The sequence below is a fragment of the Oncorhynchus keta genome, chromosome 24, assembly GCF_023373465.1.
Source record: "Oncorhynchus keta strain PuntledgeMale-10-30-2019 chromosome 24, Oket_V2, whole genome shotgun sequence".
NCBI lineage: Eukaryota > Metazoa > Chordata > Actinopteri > Salmoniformes > Salmonidae > Oncorhynchus > Oncorhynchus keta.
Genome location: NC_068444.1, coordinates 43,807,267 through 43,827,790, shown reverse-complemented (window position 1 = coordinate 43,827,790; position 20,524 = coordinate 43,807,267). Strand labels below are relative to the sequence as shown.

General features: G+C 42.9%; 1 protein-coding gene across 2 annotated transcripts in view; it reads left to right on the top strand.

Moving 5' to 3' along the window:
- The window catches only part of eif3c (eukaryotic translation initiation factor 3, subunit C), a 36,907-nt gene extending 16,744 nt beyond the window's left edge, over positions 1-20,163 (top strand). The window contains exons 10-27 of one of the 2 annotated variants that reach the window (XM_035734865.2): positions 259-350; positions 687-828; positions 3,945-4,073; positions 4,398-4,491; positions 4,792-4,979; positions 7,314-7,538; positions 8,375-8,566; positions 9,080-9,251; positions 12,590-12,749; positions 13,043-13,108; positions 13,923-14,010; positions 14,162-14,327; positions 15,709-15,753; positions 17,796-17,840; positions 18,042-18,089; positions 18,684-18,722; positions 19,227-19,265; positions 19,597-20,163. In XM_035734865.2, the coding sequence (XP_035590758.1) occupies positions 259-350; positions 687-828; positions 3,945-4,073; positions 4,398-4,491; positions 4,792-4,979; positions 7,314-7,538; positions 8,375-8,566; positions 9,080-9,251; positions 12,590-12,749; positions 13,043-13,108; positions 13,923-14,010; positions 14,162-14,327; positions 15,709-15,753; positions 17,796-17,840; positions 18,042-18,089; positions 18,684-18,722; positions 19,227-19,265; positions 19,597-19,802 (2,136 nt within the window). In that variant the 3' untranslated portion in view covers positions 19,803-20,163. The remainder of the gene's footprint in view (positions 1-258; positions 351-686; positions 829-3,944; positions 4,074-4,397; positions 4,492-4,791; positions 4,980-7,313; positions 7,539-8,374; positions 8,567-9,079; positions 9,252-12,589; positions 12,750-13,042; positions 13,109-13,922; positions 14,011-14,161; positions 14,328-15,708; positions 15,754-17,795; positions 17,841-18,041; positions 18,090-18,683; positions 18,723-19,226; positions 19,266-19,596) is intronic. The other variant, XM_035734866.2, reaches the window with a different exon arrangement.
- The last annotated feature ends 361 nt before the right edge of the window (positions 20,164-20,524 follow it).

Sequence of the window (20,524 nt, the reverse complement as noted above, 5' to 3'; positions counted from 1 at the left end):
CGTTAATTTTCATTTTCCATTGCAAAATGTTGTAATGCATTTTCTGTTGCATGCCCAAATGAACAAGACCCAATGGTCCCATAGACTTGGGCCCAGAGACATAACGCTTCTGAGTAGAAGTGCTGCTAATCTAGGATCAAATCTATAGATTGTAATGAACCTGATCCTAGATTAGCATTCCTCTGAGACTCTTTCATACAGACCCAAATCTGCCAGAGGATGTGTGCTAATTGCTTCTCCCGACAGGGGAATCTTCAGATGTTTGCCAAGGGAACAGAGATCAACACAACAGTTGTGGTAAAGAAACTCAATGAGATTCTGCAGGCCCGTGGAAAGAAGGGAACAGACAGGTACTAATCATTTGACCTCATTTACATATGCTCTGTCCCAAAATTAGCCCCTAGTCACTTCTCGTTGGCCCTTTGTTTGATCTGAAATCCAGGCTGATGGCAACAATATGGTATTGGTTCTTCCTGTCTAGACAACGTTTTAGCCTTTCACTGATATAGCACTTTGTCTACAAGGGGACACCCCGTAGGGTTTTGGGTTTCGTTTGAGACCAGACAAAAAAAAAATAAGTTAAAGCCCAAGCCGATATGACACCAACGCCCGAAAAGACCCAAAACTAACCTAACGCTGTTCTTACACCCCCTGTTTCTGTCTACCACCACTTCTGCTCTGTTCAGAGCTGCCCAGATTGAACTTCTCCACGCTCTGGCCAACATCTCCAACGAGAACAACCTGGGTGAGGGCATCCTGGTCAAGATCAAGTTTAACATCATCGCCTCACTGTACGACTACAACCCCAACCTGGCCGCCTTCATGAAGGTCAGATGCACTGCTGTTACATGATCATTTGTGAAATCCTTAATTGTTAAATGACTAATTGCCAAGTGCTAAAACCTTCCTGTTTTTAGTACCACCCATCTGCCTCCATGGATGTGTGGCTATGCTAACGGACAAAGACTTTCCGTTTTCTTATGGGGTTGAGCCTGAGTGACCTTAATTCTGCCACCTTATGAAAGGATTGCTCATTTGAAGAGGGGAAAAAAAACTGAGAATCCTGCAATAATGGCTATTCTATCCCCAATAGTAGTTGGGGGTTAAAAGGGTACAACTTGAACTTATTGGACAAGTTCAAGTTGTACTTTGCCCATTTTTAGAAATGTCTTCTCAGAATCGCAATTTATAGTGCCTTGCGAAAGTATTCACCTCCTTGGCATTTTTCCTATTTTGTTGCATTTCAACCTGTGATTGAAATGGATTTTTACTTCGATTTCATGTAATGGACATACACAAAATTGTCCGAATTGGTGAAGTGAAACAAATAACTTTTTAAATGCAACCATCACTTTTCCGTATTCACCCCCTTTACTATGAAGCTCCTAAATAAGATCTGGTGCAACCAATTAACTTCAGTCACAATTAGTTAAAGTCCACCTGTGTGCAATCTAAGTGTCACATGATCTCAGTATATATACACACCTGTTCTGTAAGGCCCCTGAGTCTGCAACACCACTAGGGGGCGGCACTATGAATATCAAGGAGCTCTCCAAACAGGTCAGGGACGAAGTTGTGGAGAAGTACAGATCAGAGTTGAGTTTTTTTAAGTATCAGAAACTTTGAATATCCCACGGAGCACCATTTAAATCCATTATTAAAAAATGGAAAGAATATTGCACCACAACAAACCTGCCAAGAGAGGGCAGCCCACCACAAGTCACGGACCAGGCAAGGGTGGCATTAATCAGAGGCAACAAAGAGACCAAAGATGACCCTGAAGTTACTCTAATCTCCTCTGTGGAGCTTTGCAGCTATCTGTCCATAGGACCACTAAGTCGTAAACTAAACAGAGCTGGGCTTTACGGAAGAGTGGCCAGAAAAAAATAAGCAAACATTTTTGTTTTTTGTCAAAAGGCATGTGGAAGACTCCCCAAACATATGGATGCAGGTGCTCTGCTCAGGAGAGACTAATATTGAGCTTTTTGGCCATCAAGGAAACGCTATGTCTGGCGTAAACTCAACACCTTATCACCCCGAGAACACCATCCCCATAGTGAAGCATGGTGGTGGCAGTGTCATTCTGTGGGGAAGTTTTTCCATCGACTGGGAAACTGGTCAGAATTGAAGGAATGATGGATGGCGTTAAATACAAGAAATTATTGAGGGGCAAACCTGTGTCTTTTTGAGACTGGGACAGAGGTTTACCTTCCAGCAGGACAATGACCTTAACTTCTTGCGTCGAGCCATGCCGGATCCAGTAGCGTAATCATAGCCTCAAGCTCAATACCATAACGCAACGTTAACTATTCATAAATCGCAAATGAAATGAAATTAAAATGCTAGCTCTCAAGCTTAGCCTTTTGTTAACAACACTGTCATCTCAGATTTTCAAAAATATGCTTCTCTACCATAGCAAACTAGCATTTAGCGTTAGCATTTAGCGTTAGCATTTAGCGTTAGCATTTAGCGTTCGCATTTAGCGTTCGCATTTAGCGTTAGCATTTAGCGTTAGCATTTAGCGTTAGCTTTAGCAGGCAACATTTTCACAAAAACCAGCAAAAACATTCAATAAATCCTTTACCTTTGAAGAACTTCGGATGTTTTCTATGAGGAGACTCTCAGTTAGTTAGCAAATGTTAAGTTTTTCCTGAAAGATTTTTTTTGCAGGAGAAATCGGTCAGTTTGGCACATTTGGATATCAAAAAAAAACTAAAATTCAGTTATCCAAACGCCAAACTTTTTTCCAAATTAACTCCATAATATCGACTGAAACATGGCAAACGTTGTTTAGAACCAATCCTCAAGGTGTTTTTCACATCTTCAATGATGTATCGTTCCTGGAAGTATGAGTCTCCTTCTGTATCGCATGGTACAAGGATTGCCACTGGGAATTACGCACCGACTTAGACAAAGGACACAGGACGGCCCCCTGGCAAATGTAGCCTCTTATGGCCAATCTTCCAATGATATGCCTACAAATGCGTCACAATGCTGCAGACATTTTGGACGAACGGCAGAGCGCATAAGCTCGTTCACAGCATATTCACAGCCATATAAGGAGACGTTAGTAGAACAGAGCGTCAAAAATCCTGCTAATTTCCTGTTTGAAGTTTCATCTTGGTTTCGCCTGTAAGATCAGGTCTGGGGCACTCACAGATGATATCTTTGCAGTTTTGAAAACGTCAGTGTTTTCTTTCCAACGCTGGCAATTATATGCATAGTCGAGCATCTTTTCGTGACAAAAACGGGCACGTTTTTTAATCCAATAATGAAATAGCGCCCCCATAGCTTCAAGAGGTTAAGCATACTGCTAAAGCAACACTCAAGTGGTTTAAGGGGGAAAGATTTAAATGTCTTGGAATGGCCTAGTCAAAGCTTAGACTTCAATCCAATTGAGAATCTGTGGTATGACTTGGATTGCTTTACGTCAGCGGAACCCATCCAACTTGAAGGAGCTGGAGCAGTTTTGCCTTGAAGAATGGGCAAAATCCCAGTGCCAAGTTTATAGACACCTTAAGAGACTTGCAGCTGTAATTGCTGTGAATGTGGCTCTAGAACGTATTTACTTTGGCGGGTGAATAGTTATGCACGCTAGAGTTTTGTCTTGTTTCTTGTTTGTTTCTCACAAAAATATTTTGCATCTTCAAAGTAGTAGACATGTTATGTAAAGCAAATGACACAAACCCCCCAAAAATCCATTTTAATTCCAGGTTGTAAATGCAACAAAATAGGAAAAATGCCAGGGGGGGGGTGAATACTTTTGCAAGCCACTGTATTCACTAATTACATTTACGTTTACAAGGAATTTGTCCTGGCAAAATGGTGCTGACAGCCATAAACTCCTGTGTACAGCCCAAATTCTCCTGTATTTGTCCCTGACCCAATTCCCACTAATATTCTCCTCGTCCCCTTTACCTGTTCCCGCACAACCCCTCTCCCAGGCTGACATGTGGAAGACGTGTCTGGACTGCATTGACGAGCTGCTGGACATCCTCTTTAACAACAACAACATATTTATCGGCGAGAACATCGCAGAGGACAGCGAGAACCTGGCCATAACCGACTCTCAGGTAATTCTCAAACTCTTAGTGAATGATTGGTTGATTACATTTCTTAGAGAATTATTGATTGGTTGGTTACATTTATTTGAACTAATCCAAACAAGAAGTTCCCTCACAGGAAAATAAAACTCTAATATAATTTTAACATAAATAAATATGTACACAATCAAGAACAAGCAGTATGTACATTAGATAAACCTTTCAAGTATAACAAGCTTTTAATTACTTTTGGCAAGGATAGGCAGGCATGGCAAGAATGACAATACACTCCACGTGATAGGCTACAGTTTTGAAGTAGATAGAAACTGACTTTAGTTGTACAATCTTCCTCAGCCATTCAGGGTGCGCGGCTGCATTCTGACCTTGGTGGAGAGGATGGATGAGGAATTCACCAAGATCATGCAGAACACTGACCCCCACTCTCAAGGTGAGGCCCATTTTGGATCCACATTCCCCTTTTCACATTATAGAGGTCACTTGTGCGTTTGTCAAAGACGAACTAAATTGATACTCAATCACTATTGACACGTATGAAGTAAAATTATTGATAGAGTAGACGGCAATACAATTCCTATGGAAACCTGTACACCACAAATTATTAGGATCACTTTTTTTTTAAACCTATAAACCCCCATACCCATAAGTTTCCTTACCACTGCAGTTTGAGCTGATATTTCACACTCACTCGCAATCATGATCATTCAATCACTCACTCAATCTCCCCCAGAGTATGTGGACAACCTGAAGGACGAGGGGCGTGTGTGCGGCATCATCGACCGTCTGCTGGGCTACCTGGAGACCAAGGGCAGCACGGAGGAGGTGTGCCGTGTCTACCTACGCCGCATCATGCACACCTACTATAAGTTTGACTACAAGGCTCACCGCCGCGCACTGGGCCTCCAGGGAGAGACCAAGGTAAGGGAATGGACAGAGACCCCAACATAGACATAGAATGTCAGGAGTACATTAAATATGGCAGCCGGTCCACACATCCTAGAACTCTAATGGTAATGTCTGTTTTAGTAATTCTATTTCTATGGACCCTAAAGCTGCATCTCAATTGTTTAAAATTACTTCCTCATCTCTTTCTCGTTTGAAATTTCAGGATAGGAGATACTCACTAGGAATTTGTTCAGAACGTATCTTTTGGGGTTAGAGGTCGACCAAATATGATTTTTCAATTATAATTACGATTGGAGGACCAAAAAAAAAAAAAAGCTGATACCGAATAATCGTCCGATTTCTTTTTAAATATATTTGTATATACATTTGTAATAATGACAATTTGTCTGTTAAACATACTGAATTACAACACTTGAACTTAATATAATACAGAAATAAAATCAATTTAATCTCAAATAAATAATGAAACATGTTCAATTTGGTTAAAATAATGCAAAAACCAAGTGTTGGAGAAGAATGTAAAAGTTCCATATGTGCCATGTAAAAAAAGCTAACGTTTAAGTTCCTTGCTCAGAACTTGAGAACATGTTGGTGGTTGCTTTTAACGTGAGTCTTCAATAGTCCCAGGTAAGAAGTTTTAGGTTGTAGTTATTATCGGAGTTATGACGCGTTGACTATTTCTCTATACCATTTGTATTTCATATACCTTTGTCTATTGGATGTTCTTATAGGCACTTTAGTATTGCCAGCCTAATCTTGGGAGTTGATAGGCCTGAAGTCATAAACAGCGCTGTGCTTCAAGCATTGCTAAAAGCTGTTCGCAAATGCAGTAAAGTGCTGTTTGAATGAATGCTTACAAGCCTGCTTGCAGTCTACCACTGCTCTGACTGCTCTATCAAATCATAGACTTAATTATAATATAAACACACAAATACGAGGCTTTTAGTTTCCAGATTTGACCATAATATTGACCTATCATTTCTAAAACAAAACATTTATTTCATTGAAATATGGCACCGTTATGTATTTTATAGAACGGGAGGCAACCCTAAGTGTAAATATTGATGTTACATTGAATGTAGTGCGATGTCAAATAAAATGTTATTAGTCACATGCTGGATTGCAGGGAGCTTGGCCCCAGTGATGTACTGGGCCGTACGCACTACCCTGATTAGAAATTTGGTCAAACTTTTCCTGCATTAAAGTCCCAGGCTACTAGGCTACGCCGCCTCTGAGCTTTTTCCTGTTTGCTTATGGCTGAATGCAGCTAATTCAATGCTGTCTTAGTGCCAGCCTCTGACTGCGGTGGTATGTAAACAGATGTGAAAAATACAAAACTCTCTAGGGAGGTAGTGTGGTCTACATTTTATCGTGAGGAACAGCTTGAGACTTCCTTAGATATCGTGCACCAGCTGTTATTTACAAAAATACATAGACTGGCGCCCCTTGTCTTACCAGACGCCGTTGTTCTATCCTGCCGGTGCATCGTATAACCAGCCAGTATGTTGATATTGTCGTCGTTCAGCCACGACTCCGTGAAGCATAAGATGTTTGTTTTTAATGGTAGTTTAATCTTCGCCATAACTCGTAAAAATTGTTGTCCAGAGATTGCACATTTGCTAGCAGAATGGAAGGAAGTGGGGGTTTTTCGGTCACCTACGAATTCTCAGAAGGCAGCCTGCGCTCCGGCCCCTTTTCCTTCACTCAAATCACGGGGATCTGGGCCTGTTCCTGAAAAAGCAGTATATCGTACGCGTCAGACTCGTTAACTACACATGGTTGATGATATTACTAGGTTAACTAGTGATCATGTGAAAGTTTTTTTATAAGTTTACTGCTAGCTAGCAGCTTACCTTGCAGCCACAAATCATTTTTGATGCTGCACTCGCGTAACAGGTGGTCAGCCTGCCACAGTCTCCTCGTGGATTGCAATGTAATTGGCGTCCAAAAAGGCAGATTACCTATTTTGGTGTGAAATTGAAATTGGCCATAATTAATCGGCTGACCTCGGAGGGCCCACTAAATAGTCAATGGAATGCTTTTCATGACTACGAAGTGTTGTATACACTTGTGGTCCTTCTGTGGCTCAGTTGGTAGAGCATGGCGCTTGTAACGCCAGGGTAGTGGGTTCGATTCCCGGGACCACCCATACGTAGAATGTATGCACACATGACTGTAAGTCGCTTTGGATAAAAGCGTCAGCTAAATGGCATATATTATTATTATTATTATATTATATATTTATTATAAAATAATTATTATCCGTGAGCTAATGTCCTTACCCAACCTTGTACTCACCTCCCATTGAGTTATCACTCTATCCCTCTCCACCTTTCTCCTCCCTAGTCTGAGCAGGATGCGGAGGAGAGCGAGGGTGAGGACAGCGCCTTCATCATGGACCGCCTGTGCAAGTTCATCTACGCCAAGGACCGCACGGACCGCATCCGCACGTGTGCCATCCTGTGCCACATTTACCACCACGCGCTACACTCGCGTTGGTACCAAGCCCGTGACCTGATGCTCATGAGCCACCTGCAGGATAATATTCAGCACGCCGACCCACCCGTACAGGTATGAACACGTGAGTGTGGGGGCACACGACACCGGCACCCAGGATTGTCAAGCTGTTCACACAATTAATTTACTTAAATATTTTTGGATCTTAGTATGTCAAAAATATGTACGTTTTTATCATTGGAATGTGCTACAAAACGCTTATTCACCATCTAAGGAAGTGGAAATTCAACTTATTATCTAGATCACTAAATATAATAAACTGCTTGTTAGATTAATTACAACTAACAGTACATTTAATGTCCTAAACTTTGCCATGTACGACCCAATGATATCTATATAGGCCTGTTCAATCATCAGAAATGGTCGATACGCGCTTTGCCCGATCCGAATCTCAAAGATCCATACCAGTTTATTTGTTCTAAAAACGGTGCTAAAACACTATAGTTGAAAATAAACAAACACATGTAATACCTACATAAAGCTGAGACAACAGTTGCTTTCAAAACCGTTCTTTCTCGCGATTGAATTTTGAAATGTTGCGCAATCGGAACACATTTTCTTTCTCCGTCTACTCGAAGTTCTCCTGGGGAGGGAGTGAGTCGCTCCTGCCAGCGAAACAGGGGCAGGGCAGACACTTTAATTGCAGGGATCAGGATACGCCTGCTTGACCAAATCAAGCTTTTATCCTCCCCAAAAACAAAGTCTTGTAAAGTGATCGACTAGAATTTGCAGCTCGTACCAATGTGACCAAGAAAACATTGAACTTGCACAACCAAGTCGGTCTCAAAAGTCGACTAAATTATTGCACTCTGGGGCCCTGCACATAAACTGTGTACACCCACCCACACAGACTGATAGACCTCTGTGTGTGACCATGTCTCCCCCTCCAGATCCTGTACAACAGGACCATGGTGCAGCTGGGGATCTGTGCCTTCCGCCAGGGCATGATCAAGGACGCCCACAATGCCCTGCTGGACATCCAGTCGAGTGGCCGCGCCAAGGAACTGCTGGGCCAGGGCCTGCTCATGAGGAACATGCAGGAGAGAAATGCAGAACAGGAGAAGATCGAGAAGAGGCGACAGGTAAGCTACGGCTAGGCTAAGCTTAACTCAGCTGAAGAAACCACGGGTAGACTAAGGCTAGGATAGGTTGAAGCCGGCAAGCAGAACGGTAGAGGATTGTAAATACACTACAGGTAGCCTAGGCTAGTCAAATGCAGAACAGAAGAGATGAGCGGTAGGCTAGGCTAAACCCAGCAGAACAGTTGACAGGTAGGCTACGCTAAACCAAGTCAAGCAAAAGACAACGCAGGTATGCTAGGCAGGATAAACCCAGCCGAGCAGGAAACGATTGGTCTACCAGTCGTCTCGTACCACTCTCGGCTAAACAGACAGGTAGGCTAGGCTAAGCATGTGGGTTAGGTAAAACCCGACCGCGTAGGTTCCCAGCTGTAAAGCCTTTGTCTGGAAAGATTGAATAAAGGTTTTTAGGATGATATACTGGAGCCTGTTTTGACTATTTTACTGTATTAAACTGATACACTACACTGACTGGGGTTGGTTTACAACGTGACGTTGTTGTCCATCTTGTTCCAGGTGCCCTTCCACATGCACATCAACCTGGAGCTGCTGGAGTGCGTGTACCTGGTGTCTGCCATGCTGCTGGAGATCCCCTACATGGCAGCCCATGAGTTTGATGCCCGCCGCAGGATGATCAGCAAGCAGTTCCACCACCAGCTGAGGGTGGGCGAGAGGCAGCCCCTTCTCGGTACGTACAGTAGACTGTGGTGACGAAGCAGGGTTGTGTTCATTAGGCACCAAATGGAAGAAAACAGACTGAAATGGACAGGGACTACCTGGACCTTTCCAAAAAGACACTCATCTTGGTTTTAGAACATTTTCCGTTGCGTGCCGTAATGAACACCGCCGAGTTTAGGACCAAAGGTTTGGTGGGGACAAGAAATTCATGCCTCAAAGAGACACAGGACTTAAGATGGGCAAAAAAGGCTGTTTTATTCTGATTGGCCTCAAATATCCAGTAATCCTGAGATTTTTTGAGATGTTGTGATGACCGTATTACCGCCACAGGCATTCATGAACGCAGTTAAATTTCACATGACCGTTGAGTCACGGTGATCTCCTCCTATGCACTCTGGACATAGGTAGTCCCCAACTCGGTAACGACCTGGTACTCGGTGCTCTATTGTCCCTTTAACTTCTTATGACTGCCATCCCGTTAACGGGATGATTGCCATCAACAACCGCTGAATTGCATAGCGCCACATTCAAATAATATGACTAAAAATATTTATATTCATGAAATCACAAGTGCAATATAGCAAAACACAGCTTACCCTTTTGTTAATCCACCTGTTGTGTCAGATTTTGAAAATATGCTTTACAGCGAAAGCAATCCAATCGTTTAAGTTTATCGATCGCTCTACAAAACATTAAGCATCAAGTTGCTTGGTCACAAATCAGAAAAGCAATCAAATTAATCGTTTACCTTTGATCTTTTCATTCACGAGACTCCCAGTTACACAAATGTTCCTTTAGTTTCATAAAGATTATTTTTATATCCAAAATACCTGTTTGGTGTGTTATGTTCAGAAATCCACAGGAAAGAGCGATCACGACAACGCAGACAAATTCCAAATAGTTTCCGTAATGTTTGCAAACATGTCAAACGTTTTTTATAATCAATCCTCAGGTTGTTTTAAAAATATATAATCGCTAATATATTAACCGCAACTGTCTTTTTCAGTCGGGAGAGGGAAAGGCAATGGCTGCCCAAACTCTGTTGCGCCAAGCAAAACGCTGCTGACACCCGGCCAATGACGAGATGTTATCTTTCTCAATCATTTTTCAAAATAAAAGCCTGAATCTATGTCTAAAGGCTGACACCTTGAGGAAGAGATAGGGAAAGGAATCTGGTTGATGGAGTTTTCCAAATAGAAGCCACTTCCTGGTTTGATTTTCCTCAGGGTTTTGCCTGCAGTATCACTTCTGTTATACTCACAGACAACATTTTGACAGTTTTGGAAACGTCAGAGTATTCTATCCAATGCTAATAATAAGATGCATATATTAGCAACTGAGACTGAGGAGCAGGCCGTTTTAGTTTGGGCAACTTATTCATCCAAGCTACTGAATACTGCCCCCAGCCATAAGAAGTTAACCACACTGACATCAATGTAAATGCAATGGAAAGTCACATCAAACACTTACCAAAACGTTTTGATGCTTTTAAAACTCACCGTCAGGCTACATTTTTTTCACCTCGCTGTGATAACCAATTTTGAAGGAAAGTTCGACCGGTTGAAACTGAGTGGATAACATGGTCATTGTGGATGTTTCAAAGCCTAACACGGTGAAATGGACAGCGCTTTTAAGGGATTGAATCAATCAAAGCATTTAAAGGTTGAATGTAGAACACCCATATGCATATCAGAGCTTATGCATTGGCCTGTATGAGCCAAAGCCCCCCCCCACCCCACCCCAAAAAACAAATTAAAAAGATTGTGCCGTTATGCAACACACAGATAACCTACCGCATATTACGCACTGCAGACTGATGTATTTGGTACATAATTGGTCTAGCCCAGTGGCCGCCAACATTCTTTTTAACCCAAGATAACTTTCTGAGTTAAAATGCAGGCCGGGAGGGCCTCCCGAGTGGTGCCTGCATTGAAGATCCGCCTCAACGTCCCTCCGCTCTCCCTTTTCTCCGCTGACACTGACAAGAGGGACACCGTCTTTCAGCTGATGGTGAAACCAGAGTTGCATTATTTCTGCCTCATGCACAAGTTCATGTTACTCCTAAGAAACCCAAAAAGTGAAATATTCTGCAATATTATAATGACCAAGCCACTAATAATAACGCACGCCTATCGATACTGTCCTACTTCCTTCACATTCAGTCAGTGCTGGCTGTAGTGCGAAGAAGGAACGGGCATTTTTTTTGCTTATAAAAGTGTTGACAGTGCTGAGTAAGAACTTAAACATGAACTCATAAACAACAGATCTTTGTATTTGTTTAGTGTCTAGTCATGGTTTTGGAATCTCGCAGTATCAACTTTGCTATAGCTTTCTTTTACGCCTGCTATGTTACTGCAGACCCGGTAATCTGAGCCATCCGATTGGCCAGTGGTAGGCCTATAGTGCACTTGATTTGCTCTCCGGGTCCGCCAGTAAGGCAGAGTTTATCTTCAGATGCATGAAGTGGTTAAGAATCTGAACATTTTGCCCAACTGGCACGCGGGGCAGCTGAATCTGGTGTACCTACGGATGACGTGTGAGCATAACCTTTATTTGCACATTTCATAGCTAATTTAGCTAAATAACTCAATCTGACGTATAGATCCTCAAATGATCACTTTTACGCTCAACATGGGCACTTCATATGCACACTCGCTCCGGACTGGGAAAAATACATGTTGTATTTTATTCCGCTATGTTCACTTATATTATTCTAACTATTAAAGCATAACAATACATTCACAGATTTCACAACATGCTGTGTGCCCTAAGGCCCCTACTCCACCAATATCACATATCTACAGTACTAAGTCCATGTGTATGTATAGTGTGTGTGTGTGTGTATGCATGTGTCTGTGCCAATGTTTGTTGTTTCAGTCCCCGCTGTTCTATAAGGCGTTTTAAAAATCGAATTTTACTGCTTGCTTCAGTTACTTGATGTGGAATAGAGTTCCATGTAGTCCTGGTTCTATGTTTTACTGCATTGACATGCCCAGGAATTAAATGACTTAATACACCAATAAGAAAGCGTTCTAAAACCTCTCTGCCAATAACTAGTTTTTGGTTTTCCCCTCCCCACTCAGACCACTCTCTCTCTGACAATTCTTGCTTGAGAAATTGCTATTTTTCTAAGCTTTTGTTCTCCATCTTTTTTGACCATTGTAATAGAAACAGAATCCTCAGTGAGGTATTTAATGGTTAACCAGAAATTATTTGATATTGAGATAAAAACGGGCTGTGTTAACTTAAAGGTCTAAGATTGTACTGGTACTTGTCTGTATTAGCTGTACAGACACATCAATGGACACAGACACTAAACAAATCCGTCCCTTTCCGTGCATCCTCCAGGACCCCCAGAGAGCATGCGCGAGCACGTGGTGGCGGCCAGCAAGTCCATGAAGATGGGTGACTGGCGCACCTGCCACTCGTTCATCATCAACGAGAAGATGAACAGCAAGGTGTGGGATCTGTTTCCTGAGACCCAGTGTGTACGAGAGATGCTCGTCCGGTGAGTTTTCTGAAATACGGTTTGCATCAACACCCCTCTTGTTCAACTCTCCCTTGTTTGATCAGAGGTCAGTATCAACCAATTGCGGCCTGGAATGGTTTAATAGAATTAATTCAATCAAGATCTTCAAATGGCTAATTAAACACTACCTTTTTAGTAGCTCTCTTTAGACAAAATAAGTTTTACACTATTACTCACAGTAACTGGTTATTTCATGACTGAACGAACGTTTCGGCAGCCCGTCCTTCAGAGGTAACATTCCTGTAACGTTTCCTGGTGGTTTGCGGTTGCAGGAAGATCCAGGAGGAGTCTCTGAGGACGTACCTGTTCACCTACAGCAGCGTTTATGACTCCATCAGGTAACTTTTCAAACGGTCAGAGGTGGTTTCCCAGGTACGGATTACACCTAGTCTAACCCTAGTCTAGTCTAACCCTAACCCCACATTTTAGTGGAGATTCTTAATTACTGTAGCCTGGTCCCCAACTGTTTGTTGTATTGCCGACAGCAATGACCATGGAGATTACTATAGACGTAGTGTTTACAATGTAGCCAACCTTCCAAAATCCCATCTCTTTCACTTGACTATTAAGTCAGGCCAACTTCACGTTTCACAGACAGTGATTTAGGGCTGTAATCTAGCTCACTAAGGTAAAACGGCCCGTTCCTCATCAGTCACTGTTCCATGTGCGCACCACACACACCTGTTCTGCCCCTCTACCAGAAAGGAGTATCAGAGAAGGTCTTTCTATTGCCTTCACTTAGCCTCTCCCCAGACTTTCAACATCCTTTCCTCATGATTTGTCTAGTTGCATTCGATTTCGTGCTATAGCCCAACTGTCGTTTTTAGAAGCGTTTTTGTATAAAACTATTTTAATTTCAGTGGGGGCAGCAACAGGGTCGATTTAGCATTGTCCATCACAATGTTTTGTGGGTACATAACCACAATAGGACAATGGTTGACATCTCCGTTTAACAATCTCCTTCGGAGTAGTCATGCTTAGGTTACTTCCCCAGGCTTTCACACTGTGAGTAGTCTGGGATTCCAAGGCTACCATTGGTTATACAGCACAAAATGGGACCAGGCTACATCTACTGTGCTTCATGTCTTACCTGGTTAAAGAAGGGATAAATAAAATTCAGACATTTCTTCCCTCCCCCTCTTTGTTTCTCAGTATGGAGACACTGAATGAAATGTTTGAGCTGGAGCTGCCCACAGTTCACAGCATCATCAGCAAGATGATCATCAATGAGGAGCTCATGGTAAAACCCGCAGCATCAATGGTCTCAAAGGGCTGTGTGTAGATCGTACAGCCCCACAGATTTAATGAAGCTAGATGATATGATGTATGAAGGTGTAACATGTCTGTCTGAATGGCTTTCTCCTGTGTGTATCATGTCTCCCCTCACACAGGCGTCCCTGGACCAGCCCACCCAGACTGTGGTGATGCATCGCACAGAGCCCACCTCCCTGCAAAACATGGCCCTGCAGCTGGCTGAGAAGCTGGGCGGCCTGGTCGAGAACAATGAGCGCATCTTTGACCTCAAGCAGGGAGTCTATGGTGGCTACTTCAACAGAGGTTAGTGAGGCTGCACCATAGAATACATGCAGACCTACCAAACTGCACACATTTTGCAAATCATCCACACATTTGAGGCCAACGTGTACACTGGTATGAGAAACTACCTCAACGTGATATTTTATCACGTTGTTATTGACTCAACCATCTGAAGTTGAAGCCAATCAGAGGACTTGGCCAATCAGAGGACTTGGGCATCTCCAACCCGCCCCCGTAGTTGTAGTAGTTTCCTCTCAAGCTTGGATGGTAGCACTCCACTTCGTCTGTTGATACCACTGTGTTAAGGGGGGAAAAGGGTAGGACAAATGGAGAACAAATACATGTTACAAAATTGTATGTGTTAGTCAAGCACACATCCACTATTTCGTAGTTGGCTCACAGATACTGGCAGACTGGTGATTGTTACACGGTCACAGATACCGGCAGACTGGTGATTGTTACACGGTCACAGATACCGGCAGACTGGTGATTGTTACACGGTCACAGATACCGGCAGACTGGTGATTGTTACACGGTCACAGATACCGGCAGACTGGTGATTGTTACACGGTCACAGATACCGGCAGACTGGTGATTGTTACACGGTCACAGATACCGGCAGACTGGTGATTGTTACACGGTCACAGAGATACCGGCAGACTGGTGATTGTTACACGGTCACAGATACCGGCAGACTGGTGATTGTTACACGGTCACAGATACCGGCAGACTGGTGATTGTTACACGGTCACAGATACCGGCAGACTGGTGATTGTTACACGGTCACAGATACCGGCAGACTGGTGATTGTTACACGGTCACAGATACCGGCAGACTGGTGATTGTTACACGGTCACAGATACCGGCAGACTGGTGATTGTTACACGGTCACAGATACCGGCAGACTGGTGATTGTTACACGGTCACAGATACCGGCAGACTGGTGATTGTTACACGGTCACAGATACCGGCAGACTGGTGATTGTTACACGGTCACAGATACCGGCAGACTGGTGATTGTTACACGGTCACAGATACCGGCAGACTGGTGATTGTTACACGGTCACAGATACCGGCAGACTGGTGATTGTTACACTGGTGGTCACAGATACCGGCAGACTGGTGATTGTTACACGGTCACAGATACCGGCAGACTGGTGATTGTTACACGGTCACAGATACCGGCAGACTGGTGATTGTTACACGGTCACAGATACCGGCAGACTGGTGATTGTTACACGGTCACAGATACCGGCAGACTGGCGACTCTTACACGGTCACAGATACTGGCGACTCTTACACGGTCACAGATACTGGCGACTCTTACACGGTCACAGATACCTCAAGTAACACTGTGGCTGTAAGTGATTTGTTGGGTCCTGTATGTGTGTGTCTGTTACAGATCAGAAAGGTGGCTACCAGCAGAAGCAGGGTGGTTACAACAGAGGTAAGTGCCAATCTTGAACAAACAGGGCGTCTGCCGTAGACCCTTAGGGAGTGTGTTTCCGTACCACTGACCACAATATTATCCTTAGCCAACCTGCACGTTTCTTACAGTAGATGCATCGCAAGAAGCCGCTGTCCTGAATGTTTAAATGATCTCTCTTCCCCCCCCATATTGGAAGTTAATTATAATGCATGATTTATTGAATATGTTAAGATGTTTGAGTGTGTCGCCTATTTCACAGTACTGGGCACGGCCAAGCTGTATTGCGATGGCCTGGTTACACATCCACTCTAAATCCTGGAACGGTGCTGGAGAGAATGTGAAAATAAAATATTAAGCTAGTACAATACAAGTATGGCTGGCACGATAGTGTGAAAGACATTGGTGTGCATGTGCGCCTGGAGGCATGTTTTGTGTGAACAGTAAAATATACCTACAGTGCATTCAGAAAGTATTTAGACCCCTTCCCCTTTTCCACATTTTGTTACATTACAGGCCTTATTCTAAAGTTGATTCAATATTTGTCTCCCCTCGTCAATTTACACACTAGAACTCCATAATGACCAAGCGAACAACAGTTTTTTTTTATTTATTTTTTTATGTTTGCATATGTTCAAATAATAAACAAATACCATATTTCTATAAGTATTCAGACCCTTTGCTATGAGCCGCGAAGTTCAGTATCCTGTTTCCATTGATCATCCTTGATGTTTTTACATCTTGATTGGAGTCCATCTGGTGGTAAATTCAATAGATTGGACATGATCCAGGCTGTATCACATCCGGCTGTGATTGGAGGTCCCATAGGGAGGCGCACAATTGGCCCAGCGTAGTCCAGGTTTGGCCGGAGTAGGCCGTCATTGTAAATAAGAATTTGTTCTTAATGGAACAGTTAAATCTAGGTTCAATAAATAACAATACAAATTTGGAAAGGCACACACCTGTCTAAGGTCCCACAGAACTCCAAGACAGGATTGTGTCACGGCACAGATCTGGAAAAGGGTACTAAAACATTTCTGCAGCATTGAAGAACACAGTGGCCTCCATTCTTAAAGGAAGACTTTTGGAACCACCCAGACTCTTCCTAGAGCTGGCTGCCCGACTGCCCAGCCAAACTGAGCAATCAGGGGAGAAGGGCCTTGGTCAGGGAGGTGGCCAAGAACGCGTTGGTCACTGACAGAGCTCCAGAGTTCTCCTGTGGCGATAGGAGAACCTTCCAGAAGGACACCCATCTCTGCAGCACTCCACCAATCGGGCCTTTATGGTAGAGTAGCCAGACAGAAGCCACTCCTCAGTAAAAGGCACATGACAGCCCACTTGGAGTTTGCCAAAATGCACCTAAAGTCTCTCAGACCATGAGAAACAAAATTCTCTGTTTCTGATGAAACCAAGATTGAACTCTTTGGCCAGAATGCCAAGCGTCACGTCTAGAGGATACTTGGCCCCGTCCCTACGGTGAAGCATGGTGGTGGCAGTATCATGCTGTGGCAACGGCAGGGACTGGGAGATCCTTGATGGAAACTTGTTCAGTGCCTCAGACTGGGGTGAAGCACACTGCCAAGACAACGCAGGAGTGGCTTCGGGACAAGTCTATGTCCTTGAGTGGACTGAGCCTGGGCTTGAACCCGATCGACCATCTCTGGAGAGACCTGAAAATAGCTGTGCCTGAAAGAGCTTGATGATCTGCAGAAAAGAATGGGAGAAACTCCCCAAATACAGGTGTGCCAAGCTTGTCGCGTCATAACCAAGACTCAAGGCTGTAATCATTGCCATAGGTGCTTCAGCAAAGTACGGAGTAAAGGTTCTGAATACTTATCTAAATATATTTCAGTTTCTGCATTGTCATTATGATATTGTGTGTAGATTAAAATAAAATAATTAAAATAAGGCTGTAATGTAACACTCTGGGAAAAGTCAAGGGGTCTGAATACTTAAGGCACTGTATATTTTGTATGATTATTTTTTTATTGTTTGTCTACGCCCACGCTCATTGCATGCCACAGCTGTGTGTTTTCTAAACTGTTTTCACTGTACGGTTTCAGACCAGAGAGGCAGTTACCAACAGAAGCAAGGCGGTTACAACCGAGGTGTTTGAAATAACTGATTGAAATGCATGATTGTCGGAATATTATGAGAGCGACTGTGTATTTGTCTTATTTCAGTGTATATGTGAGTGAGAAACAAATAGTATATGTATGTAGTCAAATGTTGTTGTTTTTTTTTATCCCCTTTGTGTGTGTATGCCCAAGACGTGTCACAGCTGTGTCTAAACTGTTGTGTGTTTTCAGATGGTCAGAGAGGCGGCTACCAACCGAAGCAGGGAGGTTACAACAGAGGTGCTTATGTCCCAATTTATACCTCTATTATTTTCTAATGGAAGTCTTTTTAAAAAAGGGGGTGGGGGATTCCTGCTATTTTTAAAGTCACTATCAGTGAGCTGCAGTCCCCTCTATGAATGATCAGACCATCAGGATTTGACACCAGGTGGCGGCAACAACTATCTTTTTAACGTCTACATTTTAAAGTGTAATATTTCCGTGTATACCATCACAATAATATGCATTGGTTGTCTTTAGGCAGTTCTTCAGAAACATTAGGGTGCCATAAGTTAACATTTCTAACACAATGTATTCATTACTGTACTGTTTTTTTGTTTAATACATTTCAGCTTTGGATTACTCTCACTAAATCTATGAAACATGTAATTGAACCAAATAACGGCTTCTCGCCATGAGATTATTATATATATATATATATTTTACCTAAACCCGCATGCAAGGTCTAGTGACAAACACCTAAAGAACACAAATGTATAGACATTATAAAGGAAAATATCTGTAGTTCTAAAAGTGCACAAGTAAGTTGTGAATGATATTGGCCACATTTGAATTGTGGATTCGCTCGTGCTTACAGTTTCTGGTTGGTTTCAGATGGAGGCGGTTACCAACAGAGGGGCGGTTACAACCGAGGTGCTTATCAACCGTTTTATACCACCTTTATTTTCTCATCACTTTCTTCTGTTTATTCTAAAAGCCACCTTCATTCAGTAAGCGGCTCTCCCCTTTTTCTCTCATTCCGCTATGCCCGAGCCTTGGCACTATTACCAGTAGTCTAGAACCAATGGGATTTCATGCCTATAGAATAAAAATGTCAAAATCAACCATTTTTAAGTGTACTAATTCCATTTAATTATATACCATGGTAAAAAAAAAAACAATGCATTGGCTATTTTTAGGTAGGTCTAAAACTTTAGGTAGGTCTAAAAAAAATATTTTATTTGGATTGCATGAGCTGAATCTCTGAAACAGAGTTAACATGTATTTGAACCCAGTAAGAACTTATTTTTATGAGAAGGAAGAAAAAGTTCCTTAACCCTGCATGGAAATAAAAACAACTAACCACTGCATAAAAAGTCATTTGTAGGTTATATTGGACATGCCTCGCACATGTTTAACATTTGTGGTTGGTTTCAGATGGAGGCAGTTACCAACAGAGGGGCGGTTACAACCGAGGTGCTTATGAATTTATGCCACCTTTATCCTAGAAATGTCCAAATTTTACTTGAGCTTTTTGTTAAAGCCAGTCTGACCTGTAGTCCCTTCTCATCCTCCCTCCATGCCTGAGCCTTTTGGCTACTCTAAACCCCCACACACACACACACCATTCTATCTTGCAGTCTTTCACTTCTGTTCTCCGCACAACTTGTTAGCATTAGCCCACATATATTGTGATATGTCTTGTCAGCTCATTTTTGTCTGGTCATTTCAGTGTCACTGTTCTGTTCACATTTTCCTAATTTAATCTCTGAATTGTAATTTTTTTTTGTCCATCTCTGGTCCACAGACGGAAACAGAGGAGGTGGTGGTGGCTACCAGGGCCAGAACAGGGGGGGCTACCAGGGAGGTGGGGGCTACCAGGGAGGTGGGGGCTACCAGGGAGGTGGGGGCTACCAGGGAGGTGGGGGTTACCAGGGAGGCGGGGGCTACCAGGGAGGCTACAGGGGGGGCTACAAAGGGGGCTACCAGAACCAGGATAGGAGAGACTACTGAGCCAGAGGAACCTGGTTTAACAGAGCCAGCCAGTCTTCATTCCAAACATCATCTTGGGTTACTTCACTTGACATTGCACCTCTACGACACTATTCTCCCTTTGTACCACATTAATCAGCTTTCCCAGCTTAAACTGTCAGCTTCCGTATCTTTGAATACTTTGTAGTGTAATATCATTATTGACTACTCTTTTTGTCGAGTGTGAATGGTTTTTCGACTAACTGAGTTTTGAATAATTGTGTATTGACAAGATTACTGCATTTGCCGTGTGACAGGTTTTCTTTTGGCAGTGTAGTCGGGGCAGATGTGTCAAGTGATGTTTTTTCAGTTGTAACCTGCAAAATAAACATTATTGAATGAATACACGCTTTGACTGATTCTTTATGACCATTGTAACATCAAAAACATTGTCAAGTAATGGTAATGACTACAGCATCTAGTGTATGTGTACACACACACATTGTCAAGTAATGGTAACGACTACAGCATCTAGTGTATGTATACACACACACAAACATTGTCAAGTAATAGTAACGACTACAGCATCTAGTGTATGTACACACACACACATTGTCAAGTAATGGTAATGACTACAGCATCTAGTGTATGTACAGTATGGATGCAGGAGTTATTTTAGTGGATGAATGTGAGCAAGCTTACAGGGGCTTTTTGAAGTGATTGTCAATCAGATGAAAACACGACTGGTTATGTTAATGCCAGTC